The sequence below is a fragment of the Vulpes vulpes genome, chromosome 10 (assembly GCF_048418805.1).
Source record: "Vulpes vulpes isolate BD-2025 chromosome 10, VulVul3, whole genome shotgun sequence".
Taxonomy (NCBI): domain Eukaryota; kingdom Metazoa; phylum Chordata; class Mammalia; order Carnivora; family Canidae; genus Vulpes; species Vulpes vulpes.
The window spans coordinates 57,613,245-57,629,818 of record NC_132789.1 but is presented as its reverse complement, the minus strand read 5'-3'; the positions used below and the strand labels follow the sequence as shown (position 1 = coordinate 57,629,818).

At 41.4% G+C, this 16,574-nt stretch overlaps 1 protein-coding gene and 1 pseudogene across 3 annotated transcripts in view; both read left to right on the top strand.

Moving 5' to 3' along the window:
- The window catches only part of E2F7 (E2F transcription factor 7), a 42,575-nt gene that overhangs the window by 9,223 nt on the left and 16,778 nt on the right, over positions 1-16,574 (top strand). For all 3 annotated transcript variants that reach the window (XM_072724435.1, XM_072724434.1, XM_072724436.1), the window contains exons 3-7: positions 705-983; positions 3,946-4,114; positions 8,440-8,730; positions 10,092-10,250; positions 11,699-11,833. In XM_072724435.1, coding sequence (XP_072580536.1) covers positions 705-983; positions 3,946-4,114; positions 8,440-8,730; positions 10,092-10,250; positions 11,699-11,833 — 1,033 coding nt within the window. The remainder of the gene's footprint in view (positions 1-704; positions 984-3,945; positions 4,115-8,439; positions 8,731-10,091; positions 10,251-11,698; positions 11,834-16,574) is intronic.
- Positions 11,844-16,338, top strand: LOC112914927 (small ubiquitin-related modifier 2 pseudogene; annotated as a pseudogene).

Below are 16,574 nucleotides of genomic sequence, written 5' to 3'. Positions count from 1 at the left end.
TCATCATCCCCAGCCATTACAGGTATCTACCAGGGACAGATACACTCATGACTCTGTTTACAGAGATGCCATGAGAAGTATGTTTAAAAACAGTAGCTGAGGGGCGCCTGGGTAACTCAGTCAGTTAGGCACCTGCTCTTGAGTTCACTTCAGGTCATGATCTCAGGGTCCTGGGATCAGCTCCACACTTGGCAGGGAATCTGCTTGAGATTCTCTCTCCCTTCACCCCTCCCCCTTGCTTGCTCTCTCTCTTTCTCTCTCTAAAATAAATAAAGTTTTTTTTTAAGCTTTTATTTATTCATGAGAGACACATTGAGAGAGAGAGAGGCAGAGACACAGGCAGAGGGAGAAGCAGGCTCCATGTGGAGAGCCTGATGCAGGACCCGATCGGAGGACCCCGGGATCACAACCTGAGTCAAAGGCAGATGCTCAACCGCTGAGCCACCCGGGTGCTCCTAAATAATTAAATCTTAAAAAAAAAAAAAAAATGAAAGCAGTAGGTGATGGTCATTTTCTCACTGAACCACTCTTGGATTCCGTGAATCCTCCTATTTTCATTAGTCCTAGCCTGATATTTTTCAGCCCTGAACATAGGGTCTCTTTGTATCTTCATGTCTCGGTGAATCATGGGAACAAAATGCTCTTAGCTTATACCTGCCCTTTCTCTTTCTTGCTAAAAGGTCTTTTTTTTTTTTTTTTAATAGGAAAACATATTTGTTGATCGCTCAAGGATGGCCCCGAAGACTCCAATAAAAAATGAACCCATTGATTTATCAAAGCAAAAAATCTTCACTCCAGAAAGAAATCCCATTACTCCAGTTAAGCTTGTTGACCAAAGGCAGCAGACAGAACCATGGACGCCCACAGCTAACCTGAAGATGCTCATTAGTGCTGCCAGCCCGGACATAAGAGACCGGGAGAAGAAAAAGGGACTGTTCAGACCCATTGAAAACAAGGATGATGCCTTTCCAGACTCCCTGCAGGTAAACAGGCTGCACTCCTCAGGCTTTACAGAATTTTTAAATTTTTACTTGATTATTGACATGTCATAAAATTCTCCACTATTCAGTTATTCTTGAGCCAAAAGCGATATTAAACTTAATGTCTCTCTCTCTCTCTCTTTACTTTTTTTGCTATTGGGGTGGTTTAATAGCATGTCAAATGTCTGTAATGGTAAAATGCCTTTAGGTAGGTAGGCAGTATCTTTCATCTACAAATCCCTGCTTATAGATATCAAAATATATCAAAACTTAATATCTTATTTATAGCTGAAATGGAATTATGTCTCATTTTTTTCATAATGAATGCTTTTTTCTCTTCTGTATGCTACTGCCTTGACTACTCCCAGTACACATTTTTAAAATGGTCATTTTAAAAGTCAAACCATTTAGTAAGTTTGATTCAATGAAGAAGTGTGGATTTTTTTTTTTAATGCTGCTGCAAATTGTAATTTTGTTTTGACTTTGAGGGAAATTTCATTATTTTTATATATGTTCAGTTCTTTAGTTTGAGGCCTTAAAGTTAAATCATCTTTAAATTATCTGTCCTCTGGGGAACCAGGGCTATAGAATAAACAGTATATATATATATACACACTTAAAAAAATTAATGGTCAATAATTTTCACTCTCCCATCAAACTTTTTCCAAGATTTGTTTAGAAAAGTTAGTTATTTCTCCATTTTTCCTCCTTTTGGGGATTTTTTGTGCTATAAAAATTACCAAAATGAAGAAATTGGAACAGGAGAAGAGAAAAAGATGTCCTGAATCTGATTTTGCGTGTTAAAGATATTACATACATGATAAGTATATTTTATATGACCAAATATTCTATCAAAAGGTAGTGAAGAATCAATTTAAAGAAGATATTCCTCAGTAATTTTTAAGACTATAAAGGGATTCTATGCCCCAGAAGTTTGAGAACTATTGTTCTTGAGTATATACATCTAGTAGTGAAATTATTAAGTCATTGGATATGCAAATATCCAAAGTAATTGCTTTCCCAAGTGCTATTTTCATCCACCAATAATACATGAACATTTGTTGATCCACATCTCCTCTGACGCTGTTGACACTGTCAAATTTATTAATTTCTGCCAATCTAATGGGTATACAGTTGTGTATTTTTGTGGCAGTCGTTTGCTTTTCCTTGGTTACTAATGCATCTAAGCCCTTTTCTACATGTTTACTGGCCACCATGTTTTTTTCCCCCTCTTTTGTGAAGTGTCTGTTCATATTTTTTGCTGATTCTTATTGGGTTCTTTTTTTACCATGCTGATATGTAAGAGTTTATTGTATAATCTTGAAAACAAACCTTTTTGTGTTCAATGTATTACATTTCAATTTGGTGCTTGTCTTTTTTGACGTTGCTTGTAATCAGTTGTCCCAGCTGTACTATTTATGCAGTCCTTCCTCCTTGTTCTCCTAAGTTGGTAGTGCTATCTCTGTCATCTGTTTCTTGGCTGTCTTCTGTTCCGTTGGTCAATCTGTGCATCCCTACACCAATACCATGTTTTAATAAGGCTTGATATCAGGTAAAGCAAGACTCACCTTATTTTGCTTCAGAGTGTGTGGGCTATTCTCTGCTTTTTGTTTTTCTGTATATACTTCAGATCGGATTTTAATGGGGATTGCATTGCATGTAGATTAACTTGAGAAGAATAAACCTGTTTATGATACTGAGCCCTCCTATCCATGAAGATAGTATATTTCTCTAAGTTTTGAGTGCTTTTTTCTAAGATCTAAGTTTTAATATTTTATACAAATAGATTTTTGCTAGATTTGTTCCTAAAAACGTCATCATTCTTATTGCTGTTGTAAATAATATCTTTTCATTTCATTTTCTGTTACTACTGTATGGCAACACGGGTGGCTTTTTAAATGTAGTTTTGCTTTTACAGCTACCTTGCTGAGTTCACTTATTATTTTTCATAAGTCGCCTAAGATACTTATGAGTTTTATATGTAAACAGTTCTGTCTTCTGCAGGATGAAAGGTTTGCTTATTCTTTCCTAATCCCTTACCTCACTTTCTTTTTCTTGTCCTCATGCACCGGCTAGGATCTTCAATATGATGTAGAAGAGGAACAGTGATAATGGGCACCCTTATCATTTTCTGGATTTTGAGGGAATGCTTCCAAGATTTTCCCATTAAGACATGTGTTTGCTGTTGGGTTTTTATTGGTACACTTTTTACTAAAGAAGTTCTCCGTTTCTAGTTTTCTTAGGCATTTTTGAGAATCATGAATGGGTGTTAAATTTAGCAAATGCTTTTTCTGAAGCCATTAAGATCATCATATCACTTTTCTCCTTGAATTTGTTCATTGAAAAGCCTTTTACTTTCTCAGGCTTGAATTGAGCCTTTTTCAAATGTGGGTTGATGAGACAAGGACACTACTTTAGTGTACTTAAAATAAAGAATAAGGAGCAGTAAGATTTAGCTGCCCTTGTTCAGTTCCATCAACCCTTAGCCAGTTGTAAAAATAAAACACTTTGGTGACACAGTGCACGCCAGTGATCTCAGACATTTATGTCAATAGAAATCACCCAAGATCTAGATTCTGATATGTCAAGTCTGGGATGCGGCTTGAGATTCTGTATCTAACAAGCTCCTGGTGATGCTGACCTAGTGAGCACATTAGTAGCGAGGGTGTAACAAGCCATAAACAACTTCGTTTTTCATTTTTTCAGCTTTTAACCAAAAGACTCATCCTCAAGTTTCAAAGGAGAAAAAATTCAGTCCAAAGAAAACAATCAGTAAAATGTAAAGAAAATTGGAGTAGGAAATTTCGTATTTTAACCAGAATCTAGGATGGTATGGACTGGGACATCCCCCTCAATTTGCCAATAACTCATTCTCACTTCTCTATGCATTTCTCTTCCATTTTTCATGCAATTTCTCTGTTAGGAATTAACTGTGACATCTCTCCCTTTTGTCTGCCTTTTATAGCTTGATGTTGTTGGAGACAGTGCTGTGGACGAATTTGAAAAACAACGGCCGAGCAGAAAACAGAAAAGTCTAGGACTCCTGTGCCAGAAGTTTCTAGCTCGCTATCCAAGCTATCCCTTGTCAAGCGAGAAAACAACCATCTCTCTAGATGAAGTTGCTGTCAGTCTTGGTATGTATCATCAGATTACCTAGAGGCCTGTCTATAGCCACAGTGGGAAACTGGTTTCCTTGGGCAGGCCAAAGTCTTCAGATGGCTTCTCTAAGTAAAGAGCGGACTCCAAGCAGTAAGGACAGAGGAACGAGTTGAGCTTCCTTCTGTCATTGAATTTTTCATCCTTATGCATAGGATTCCAGGGAGTCTTCTAGGCCTGAGGGTCAAACAAAAAAAAATTTTTTTTCTAACCTTATAAAATATTTGTATAAAAGACTCACATTAAAAATTAATATATAATTTTAATTTCATATTATTACAGACAAGATAAAAATTAAAAGTATCTTGCTGTTTGTCCTTAATAATGCTTCTGAGAGTTCAGACCTGGCATTATTTCTGTTAATCAAACAGGATTTGAGAGCAAGAGCATTAGATTTGAAGCAATAGACTGTGATATTCACAGCGCACCTGCCAAACTAGGAGAAGCACATCTGGACATAGCTCAAACAGCTAAACCTTATAACAAAGAGGAGGAGTGCATGTGTTCACACGGCTTGGGTGTGTGTAATGTGCAGTGGTGTTGGGGTTGTAAGTAAGTAGACTGCTGCCTCAGAATAGAGACCCCTAGTGGACATTGCAGTTTGTCTCAGGGTAAACCTATTGTTGACGTAATTAGCAGAAATCACAGTGATTTGAAGGCCTGCGATGTCCCCTTAAAAAATGAGGTTGTACATACAGATAAAAAGAAAAAATCAACTAAACAGGCCTTATGATACATTATATTTTTAAATTTTTTTTTGGTTCTCTTTCTTCCCCTAGCCCTGAGAAATGTGCCCCAGTAGATGATTGTCAATCTGAATTACTCAAACTGATGACTAAAAATATTTTAGTTACTGGAAACTGAGATAATAAGGAAGCAGTGGGTTGTGATAGAAAGACCATGGGCTGGGCTTTGGGTCGGATGGGGCTGGGTTTGAAGCCCAGCCCTCCAATTTATAAGCCATGAGAGTTTTAAAAAGTTAATTAACCTTTTCCTGTCCTATAACGTAAGGATCATAGCACCTACCGTTGCAGAAACGTAGCAAAGTTGGGGATAATGTTAGCAACATGCCCAGCTCGGGACCTAGCCTGGGTAACTCTGTGACGTGGAACAGTTTCTGTTCAACTCTTACTAGATCTCTCTGCCCTCCCCAGATTGCCCTCTCAGCCTCTAGGAAGAGGAAGTATGGTGCCTCGATTGAGGAGTCCAGAAGTAAAATACAGTATTTGGCATTGGTGCCAATGAAACAAGAAGGGGAATGTGACCCACTTGAATAGAGGCTTAGGATACACCCAAACAAGGCACAGGGTCCTGGAAACTAGTCTTACAGAGGACGAGGGTAAAACAATAGCATGCAGTGTCCTCCCTGGGGTTCGTGAAGCCAGCTTCCTCCACGTACCAGCCTCCATCTGGGTACCTTGCACTTAATGTCCATGCAGGAGATAAAAGGTTGGACGTTAGAAGGCTATGTTTCTGATCCAGGGGTAGGCCTGGGGGGAAGGGCAGACAGGAAACTGGACTCCTACTCCATGTGAGCTGAAGGTGCCCATGTTATGGCTGGTAGGAGCAGAACTCCAGAGATTTTTGCAAATGGCTTCCTAATGCCTCATGATCACCCACTCCTGCCAAATGAACCTGCCATTTCTCTTCACGTGAGGTCCAAAAACGGAGTCCCTTCTTGGACGCTATTTCAGTGGCAACCACTTCTTGGGGTTCAGTCTAAACTCCATGCTGTGTCCCAGGTCACAGCTATAAGAACAGATGCTAACTAGAAATGTTCAGAGCGTTTCAATCGCATTATTTCCCAGATTGTGGTCCCATGTAGATTTGACATGGATATTACAGGTAAGAAGTTAAAGAACTAGAAGTGCCTGGCTCAGGTGGGTGGTTCAGTTGGTTAAGCCTCCAACTCTTGATTTTGGCTCTCAGGTCATGATCTCAAGATTGTCAGATTGAGCCCCGAGTCAGGCTCGGTGCTGAGCACTCAGGGGATCTACTTGAGATTCTCTCCCTCTTCCCTGCCGTGCCCACTGCTTGAGCTCGCTCTCGCTCTCTCAAATAAATAATCAATCTTTAAAAAAAAAAAAAAAAAAAAGAGGTAAAAGAACTAGGAGTGACCTCGGTAAGTGGACAATAGAACAGACTTAGAAATGAATTTATTGGGCTGAGAGATGCTCTTGAGAAGCTCCATCGAGGACTTAGGGAAGCATGATAATAACTGCTAAACCCTTGAGGGCATAACTAATGCCATGACTAGGATTAATAGGATTGTGTTGATACAGAAAGGGAAAAAACCTTCCTGACAGAGCAAGCCACTCAGTAACCTGAAGTTCTTGAGATCTGTGAAATGGAACTTTTTAGTGTACCAGCCAGGAGACCGTTAAACTCGGTCCAGATTGAAAAGATGATTATCTAGGCAGGCAGCTACCTCATTGGCTTTTACCAACACCACCTATTAAACACCCATTGTGCACATTAAACATTTATCTTACCCTCCAAGTGGTCAGAATCTTCCTTTATTTTCCCCTTCTTAGGATTTCTATCTACTAGATGGGGATTTAGCAGTTTGTATCTAATACAAAATAACAAAACAGCCCAGCATATGGCTGGCCCTGGGGTGTCTCAGTTGCATTCACATGACATTTCTAATGGGAAGGTTTATAGAATGTTACACTCTAAACAAGATGTGCTAATATATGAAAACAGACTGGAATAAAAAGCCAGGCGGATCTGGACAAGGGACTGCTGACTGCCCCTGCCAGCACCTTCCAGCAGGCATCTGGCACTGAAGCCTGAGCTTCTGAGGGTGAAGAGCTTCTCAGGGTCATGAGCCGAAATGTTCTGTTCTGATTGACTGTGGAATGTGTCTTTATGCATATGATAGAACTTTACTTCACCTCCAAAGTTTCCATCGCAATTTGCTCAATTTCTTTTGTTAAATCCTAGAAAGGCCAGAAGCTACATTCACTGAGTCGGCTCGGATTATATAACCGCTCCTGGCAAGTGAGCAGAAAGAGGGCATCTTTGTAGCTGGACCAGTTTTCTGGGAGCTGCCTGCAGCCTTTTGTTATGGGGACTTAGATGAGAGCAAAGGAGCCAGTGGGTTCCAGAAGCCTTAAGGGCCTGTTGCACAACAGGATGAGTCAGAGGAAAGTTTTAAACTCTGTTTCTGCTGTGACCTCTCATGCTAGCAGGGATTTTAGGTATTTCCAATGGTGTGCAGAAAGCATTTACAAAATAATATACAAACAGTAGATGAAATTCACACCCTGTCTTAGACCTTCTGAGGTAAGGTTAATGTAAGGTTAATCCTTGTGACCTTATGAGATGAATACGAAAGCACAGAAAGATGAAGTAACTCCCCTGGATCATGCAACTAGTAAGGGATAAAGCAGGGTTGGTTCAGATCCAGGCAGCCTGACCTCAAAGCCCCCATGCATAACGGCTATAAATATTTTTGGTAAATGTGATAGGCAGCTCATAATTCTAGCTATTTTGAGAGCGTTGGGAAAGTGCGTATACAATCGATGAACTTCATGGTCAGCCTGTATTGTACATCAAGAGTCTGTGCTTCACCACTGGGCTGTTTGGCCCAAATGCCTGTGAGTGAGAACACAGGGACAGTTATCGGTGGCCAAGATGAACAAAAGGAAACTCGTATGTTGTTCAGCCGCGGCTGTGGCTTCCTCCAGCAACTTGAGAAGGGTGCCCGAGCTCTTGACTCCTGAGTTTCCAATGCAAAATAGGAAACAAAATATTTGCCATCTGTTTTCCTAACTGGTCCATTAAGAGAGTTAAGAAGATAATTATTTCACATCATTCAAACTCCAGGAAGGGAGAGAATTGTCCAAATGAGGTGTCATGCATTGGACACAGTTTATTTTACAGTCTGCATAGTTAGGAATACAAGTCCAAATCAACCAGAAGCGTTCATCAAGTGTCCGTTAGACACAGTAGTACATGTGTTGCTCAATCCCACCTGTTTATCATGCTGAAATGTTTGTGTGGCTTACCTAACAGGTCTAAAGAACAGACATATTAGTGTTTACGTAATAGAGATAGAACTCTATCATCTGTGTCTGGGTGGGTGTTTTATCCTAGCTCTTGTTGAGGATTGGATCCCAAGAACAAGAAAGAAAAATCATTTCTGTTGCTTGCATCTTTGTGAGTTGAGTTTGTAGAGCATCTGTACTTGCTATTATACGGGATATCATGTAGTTTACAGACATGGTCCAGGCCCCCAAGGAAATTTTTACTCAAAAATGTTTGCCTGCACGATGGTCAACTTTTATTTTTCAAACAGGCGTTGAAAGGAGACGTATCTATGACATTGTAAATGTGTTGGAATCACTGCATCTGGTCAGCCGGGTGGCCAAGAATCAATATGGCTGGCATGGACGGCACAGCCTGCCAAAAACCCTGAGGAGCCTCCAGAGACTGGGAGAGGAGCAGAAATATGAAGAGCAGATGGCACATCTCCAACAAAAGGAGCTAGAGCTGATGGATTATAAACTTGGAGAACGTAAAAAAGATGGCTACCCAGATTCTCAGGATCAGCAGTTACTGGATTTCTCTGAACCCGACTATCCCTCTTGTGAGTGCACTGTAACCACCCAAGTAGTGGCAGAGGGGGAGCGATGGTCTCTTCCGTAGAAATTCACTGCTAAGGTGGGAAATGCCAGACTGATAGCCAAGGAGGGAGATGCCCTCCTGTCTACTGGAGAAAGGGAGACAGATGGCTCCCCAACCGGGCTTCCCACTTGACCTCACGTCAAGCTTATCTAGTGGCAGTTCACTTGGTATTTGCTACGTTTGGACCACAGATCGCTGACAGTGCTCCCAGTTTAGATCGACAGCTCCATGCTGACTTCTGTTTGTGAGCCTGTAAAGAATTTCTACTGTGAAAGAAGTTATCTTTTCAGAGAATTAAATTTTTAAGATTATATTTAGAGTAGATTACTTAGAAGAGAACCTTTTGGGTAGAACTTGATAAGAAAGACCGATAACCCCTCCTGTCATTTGATGCTTTTTAAAAATGTGTATCTATATTGTTCTTCCCTTCCTGTTTTAACCGTGGGCCTCCAGCCTTCTCACCCTGTTCCCCATTGCTAAGATGATAAAGTACAAATATCACTCACATTTCACTTGCAAATATAATAGGAATGGAAACATGGGCCTGGTTTTCATTAGATTTACTGCCTCGTGCCTTTTCGCTCCACCCTGTGAGCCAGTTCTTATCCTAGTCACCAGAGGAGACCACCATCTGTCGGGAATGGTTTGCCTGCCATCTGCAGCAGCACACGTCTGATCAGTGTCTCTCTCCTGTTCATTCATAGCTTATTTCTTCACTTATTTCTGAAAAGCAATGGACGAGGCAAGTGCCTACTGTGTTTCAAATATTCTAGATATTGTGGGCACAGAGATATAAAAAAAAGTTCTTGGCCTTGAGGGAGGAGTTGATGTTCTGAAAACAGTCCCTGAGGTCTGCCCAATCCTACTACCCTTCTGCATTAATCTTTTCAAAAAGTTGCTTCTGGAAAACTAACTCATGGATTGCGTTCTGTGAAGTAGGAGTATAAAGCTTTAAGAGTAGTGTCAAATATGCATTTCAGGGTTTATGCCTACTGTAGAGTAATTTTATAAGCCATGAGAAAATCCGTCTCATTTCTTGGGGTGCCTAGCTGGCTCAGTTGGTAGAACATGCAACTCTGGATCTCGGGGTCATGAGTAGGACCTCCACGTTGGATGTAGAGATGACTTTAAAAAAAGAAAGAAAAGGATAATCCACCTAATTTCTTTACGAGCCATCTTTTTGTAATGTGTGTCCAGTCGGCTTCTGCCTATAACCAGAGTGATCTTTCCATCTGCTATTAGGGTTTGTGGTTCTGGCAGACCCTGAGTACCATCTTTCATGTGGTAAATTGTTTTGATGCTTTCGTTTCATTCCCTTTGTAGCATCTGCAAACAGTAGGAAAGACAAGTCCCTGAGAATCATGAGCCAGAAGTTTGTCATGCTGTTCCTTGTCTCCAAGACCAAGATCATTACTCTTGATGTGGCGGCCAAAATACTAATAGAAGAAAGCCAGGATACCCCGGACCATAGTAAATTTAAAAGTAAGGATCTTTACCTAAATCCACTTATCACTACCACAAGGGCAGGATTTCCTATGTGGATGTTTTCTGCCTCTGAGTTTGAAAAAATAATTTTTTTTTTCTTCCTGCACCCTTGGGGCTGTGAGAGGTAAGTTAGTAAATACTAGAATCCCCATTAAAGTTCTGTCTGAAGCCTCTTCCCCAGCAGTTGGAGTGGATGGTGGAAGCAGATGCCAGCCCACAGGTGCAGGTCAGGGAGGGTGTAGGACACGTTGCATTTCTTTTTAGTATCGCTGCCTCCAAGACGATATGTCTGAGTTTTCTTTCCCCTTTTTTCCTCACCCCCCCCCCCCCCCCCCCCCGCCTACTCTCCTGATGGGTGGAGATGAAAGTTGTCTGCAGGTAAGAACCAGAGGAATGACTAGGGTAGGGTAGGGGTGGTGGGACACGGCTGCTGGGCAAGGAGAGAGCTTCCAGGTTTCACACCCAGGGCGGCTTCCTTCTCTGTCAGCCTGGGTGGAGCCAAATAACCTTGGCTGCCGGTAGCCCCTTCAAGCCCCAGGAAGCCATGAGCTCTGCTTTCTCTGCTTTTTCTGTTTCCATTGGAATTATAGCCACTGTGCAGGAGAAACACCTAGATAGAATTCAGCTCTATCAGGATTGGGAAGAAGATTGTTTCTGGGGTGAATGTTTGATGTTTCTGGACCATAATCACAGCTCCTTTCCTTGATATTAGCCTCAAGGTCAAGTGGATTTCCTACCTGGAAATTAAGTTCTTGAATAGAAATTACTCTCTGGGTATCGCCCTGCCTGTCAAATGCCTTACCAGCCCTTCTGGATTTCTCCTCTAGTCCCGGCATTTTTGAATGTCTCTCCCCAAACCTCCTAGGCTCAGGGAATGCCCACCCTCCCGCCCCCACCAGGTGGCCAGGATTCAGGTGAGGATCTGCCTGTCATCAGCACAGCTGAACCTCATAACCACCTTGAGCCCCAAAACGCTCTCATGTGCCCAGGAGCACGGCCTCACAGGAGGCTCTAGGGAATCCCTGTCATTTTTACAGGCCAGCTGCCTGCTAGAGCTGGTGCCACCACCTGCCCGGAGAAACTCAGAGCAAGCTTATGCCACGCCACACATCAGAATTACGTTTATGAAGCCTTTAATTATAGCCCGTTTCCCTCCCTTGGTGTTTTCGCAATCTCAGCGCTCCCTGCTTGTCACCAGGTGCCTCTGACAAGGGGTGTGAAGTTGTGGAAGGGGAAGGACACACTGACCTTCCCTTAGTTTGTGTCCTCAGATACATCAGATACATAAATCCCAGGTGCTTGGGTGACAGAGCCATCGGCCTCTGCTGCACCCCGCTGCTTTCTGCTGGAGCTGTGGATGGGGCCGAGGAAAGTGACCTGTCATGTAAACTAAAATGTAACGGTGTCCAGACGGCGTGACCATAACTGTGTTTTATATCTTTAAGCAAAGGTACGACGCCTCTATGACATAGCCAACGTTCTGACCAGCTTGGCTCTGATAAAGAAAGTGCACGTAACCGAGGAGCGAGGCCGGAAACCAGCCTTCAAATGGATCGGGCCTGTGGACTTCAGCTCCAGTGGTAAGGTCGCATGGTTTTGCCGGGCGTCCGTTTTATTTACAATCCCCAATTCCTTTTCCAACTCAGGCAGCTTCCACACGGTGAGATTGATCTTCATTTCCCACAACCCATGTCACTGGTCAAAACTAGACGAGTGGTGTCACTCGGGACAGTGAGCGATACAGTCCCTAAGTGGTGTGTGCGGCCGGCATCCGTACCGCAAGAAGGGAAATCCTGAGAGCTTATAACGTGGGGGTTTCTGTAAGTATTACATTCTGGCTCATTAGCATTTTTCATCTTATTCCAGCATTTCTGGATGTTTGGGATTGAGGGTTAAAAATAACACTTCTTATAAACTCTCGTTGTTTCTGCATCAGCAGAATAAAGCATTATTTTCTTTGAAATTCCAGGTAATGTGAAAATTATGTCAATTACTATCACAAAACTAATGTGTGGTAAAGATGGCCTCTAAATATAGTGTAGATATAACGAACCCCTTTTTGGTAATTTATCTAACAGGTTACAAATGTCATAATTTTACTTAACTAGAGCAAAAAGGGTATTAATTCTACTTATCTGACAGGTAAAATCTGAGCAATTGGGGACTGGATCCCACTGTACCAGCTACTTTACATATAGCTATGCTGCCTGGAAAAAAAAGCCATTAAAGTTATTTTTAAATTACCCTTCCAATTTTGGTATTAGAGGCATAAATTCCTGCCACTTAACCCAGGCTTATAAAAGATACAGCTCTCTGCCTCGCTCACAGCACATTATTCACTTAGGATCTAGATGAAACCACTTAAAATCAAGTATAACTAATTCAACCCAGCAAGTACCTACTGCATGTGGACTGTGCACAGTTACTAAATGCCAGAGGTTTAAAGACGCCATCCCCGCCTGCATGAATTCTCCAGGTTTGCCATTTTCTACTCCTTTGCCTTTGGCTTCTAGTCTTTTCACCTGTGAAGCCCTCTTCTCTTCGACATGAAAATACTCAACTTTCAAGATGGGGCTCAAATGTCACCTCCTCTGTGAAGTTTGCCCTGCTCACCCAGAGCAGACAGTCTCATGGGAGGTATTACAAGTCATAGTATTGTGCTATTGTACTTGGTGAGGTGGATGGCGTGCCATTGCCCCAGCTCTGTGCATTTGAAGCCAGACTCGGTCTTTTTTTGATTTTCGACAACTGTAATAAGATATAATTCATGTAAGATATCAGATACAATTCACATGATTCATCCATTTAAATTGTACGAGTCCATGGCTTTTAGTCCAGAGTTTTGCAACTATCACCACAGTTCCCTGGAAAACAAAGTCACCATCCCCAAAAGAATCCCTGTACACATTAGCACTCACCTCCTACTTCTTCCCAACCTCTCCCTTCTGGCACCAGGAAAAAATTAATATGTTTCATCTCTATAGATTTCCCTATAAATGAAATCATACAATACTTGGTCATTTGTGACTGACTTCTTTCACTTAGCACACTGTTGTTAAGGTCCTTCAGCCTTATAGCGTGTGTCAGTACCTCCTTGCTTTCAACCATGGAAACCATGCTGTTGTATGGATATGCCACATTTTATTTATTCATTCGTCAGTTGACGGACATTTGGATTTTTTCCACTTTTTAGCTATTTACGAATAATGCTGCTTTGAACATTGAGGTAGAAGTTTCGGTATGGACATCTGTTTGCATTTCTCATGAGCATATCCATTGATGGTTCGCTATGTTTAGCATTTTAAGGAATGCTCAAACTTTTCTAAAGAGGTAGATGCCTAATGAGTTAAAAGAAGACTCCGTCTTTTCATCCATGATCACCCTATCATACCCAGATAGTGCCTTTACTCACTTTAGTTGATTAATGAGCTTCTCTTGAAGGTATAATTAGCATGTATTTGAAAATTAGAGAAACAATTAAGCTTTACACATGGTGGCCCTGGCTCTCTGGGAACTCAGAGATGATATGGGTTACATTCTGACAGACAAGACTATTAGGTTTTGGAGGGAAGGAGAGCTTTTTAGTTCAAGGAACAGATACCGGAAAAGCAAATCTGGCATGTGTTTAGAGAACAACCACACTGATTTAAGCGGAGGGCATGGGATAGGGAATAATGACATAAAATGTGATCAGTTAGGACCACATTTTGGAAGCTCCAAAATAAACCAAGAAGTTTGTCCTAAATGTAATAGGCAGAAATGACAAAGGATCTCTCACTGGATTAAAAGAGAAGAGGAGCTCAAAGGTGGTAGTGTCATTGAAGAAAATAAGGTAGCCAGGGAGCTGAGCTGGTGTTGAGAAGTCAAGAGTTGGGTTACCATGGGGACGGCAACTGGAAGACCTCTGCTCTGATCAGGGGAAGAAGTCTTGGGACCGGATCAGGAGTCTCAGCATGATTCCTGTTCTCTCTCCGGCAGAAACCTGATATTTTTTCTGTATATCTAGTTTCATTACTGACAATACCACCATCAGCATCAACCCAGCAATTGAATCTAGAACTCCAAGTTACCGTTGATTTTCTTAATTCACTCTCCACTTCTTGAGTGGCGATTCCTCACAGGTGCACTTAATATCTCTTTTCCTCCCCTCCTTCCCACCATCCTGGCCTTTTCATTTTTTCACAGCTTTTTTGGGATCTTATGACATAGAGTAAATGGCACATCATTAAAATGACAATTTTGTAAGTTTTGCGTTATGTGCACCTGTGAAATAATCACCATAAAAAAAAAAAGAAATAATCACCATAGTCGAGATAATGAACCTATCAGCGCCCCCCGCACCCCCCCCCCCCCAATCTCCTGTCTCTTTGTAATTCCTCCCTCTATGCCCCTGTCCCCCAGCCCCAGGGCAACCACTGATTGCTTTCTTTCACTTTAGCATTACACATATTTTCTAAAATTTTTTATAAGGGAATTATATACAGTTGATGCTCATTATTCAAAGTGTCTATTTGCAAATATTTTACATACTCAAATTTTTTGATAATTCCAAAATCAATACTCACAGAATTTTCTCAGTTGTTCACAGACATGCAAAGTAGCAAAAAACACCTGTGTTCCCGGCTGAGGTAGAACAAGGCAACACCCTGCCTTCTTGTCTCTCATACTTGTTTCGTACTTGGCTCTCACGGTCTAAACAAGTGTCCTTTTCATGGTCTTTTAAGTGCCATGTTTTCACATTTTTTGTGCTTTATATTGGGGATTTTGCTGCTAAAATGGTTCCCATGTGTTGTACTGAAGCGCTGATGATTCTGAGTAGAAGACTGTAAATGGCCTATAGAGGGAATACATATGTCAGAGGAGCTTCATTCAAGCATGCGTTCTAGTGCTGTTGGCTAAGAGTTCAATGCTAATGGATCAACGATACATACTAAATAAGGTGCCTTTAAACAAACAAATATAAGACAAGGTTATGTGTTGATCAGCAAAAGTGTTGTGACCAGAGGCTGGCAGGAACCTAACCCTGTATTTCCTCTAAGCAATGGTTCAGTTTTTGCTAATTCGGTGTTCATGGTAACTTCATAGAACATAATGGCCATGAATAACAAGAACTGACTGTAGTGGCTTGTGTGCTCGTTCGATGGGGACCTGGTGCCTCTTGTGAAGTGGCAGCTGAGGAGACTCCGGCACTCGTCACGGCTGACGAAAAGCCCAAGGAAGGAGTGAAGACTGAGAACAACGATCATATTAATTTGAAGGTGGCGGGGCAGGATGGTTCTGTGGTGCAGTCTAAGATTAAGAGGCACACACCACTTGGTAGACTACTGAAAGCCTACTGTGAAGGACAGGGTTTGTCAGTGAGGCCAATCAGATTCCGATATGATGGGCAGCCAATCAATGAAACAGACACACCTGCACAGTGGGATGGAGGGTGAAGGGACAATTGATGTGTTCCAGCAGCAGACAAGGGGTGTCTACTAAAAAGGGAACCTTCTACTTTACTCCAGAATTCTGTTCCTCCAGACCAAGAAGCCATTCTCAAATAGCCATAATTTGGCTCCACCACACCCTGACCACTACAGTAGAGTTTTCTCTATTCTTTCATTTTCCCTTTCCCCATTCCTTTATTGTTCATAAAGTGACTGTGTATGTGCACAAGCATATCACTTTTTTTTTTTTAACTAAATGGCCAATGGTATGTTTTGATCGACATCAAATGGAGATGGGATGGGGAAAATACTGCTTCTGTGAAACTACCCCCTCTCTCCATTAGTGGCATGCTCAGTCAGCTCTGACCTTTATATTCCAGTAAGTTATGTTGCTCTCACTGTTTAACAAAATAAGAACAACATAAAAATCCTTGCATACCTTGTTCTATTGGAGAATTTTAATGTTTTTCATTTATCATTGTAAAACCAAGGACAATTTTATAACTTTTTTGTACGTAGCTGTTACATGTAGGGCAATCTGTCTTTATGTAGGGATAAATTACTCTAAAAGAAACAAATCCTAGATCGTTTTCCCTTCATGTCAAACGTCTTGTTGTTTAAATAAACTTCTTGTTTAAAATGAACAAAAAAAAAAAGGAATTGACTGTAGTGTATATACTCTTTATCAAGCCTCTTTCACTCAGCGTAATTCTTTTCAGATTAATGATACTGTGGCATGTATCAATAATTTATTCCTTTATATTGCTGAGTAGCCCATTGTGTGGATATATCATTTTTTAAAAAAATATTTTATTTGTTTATTCATGAGAGAGAGAGAGAGATAGGGAGAGGGAGAGAGACAGGCAGAGAGAAGGCAGCTCTGTGCAGGGAG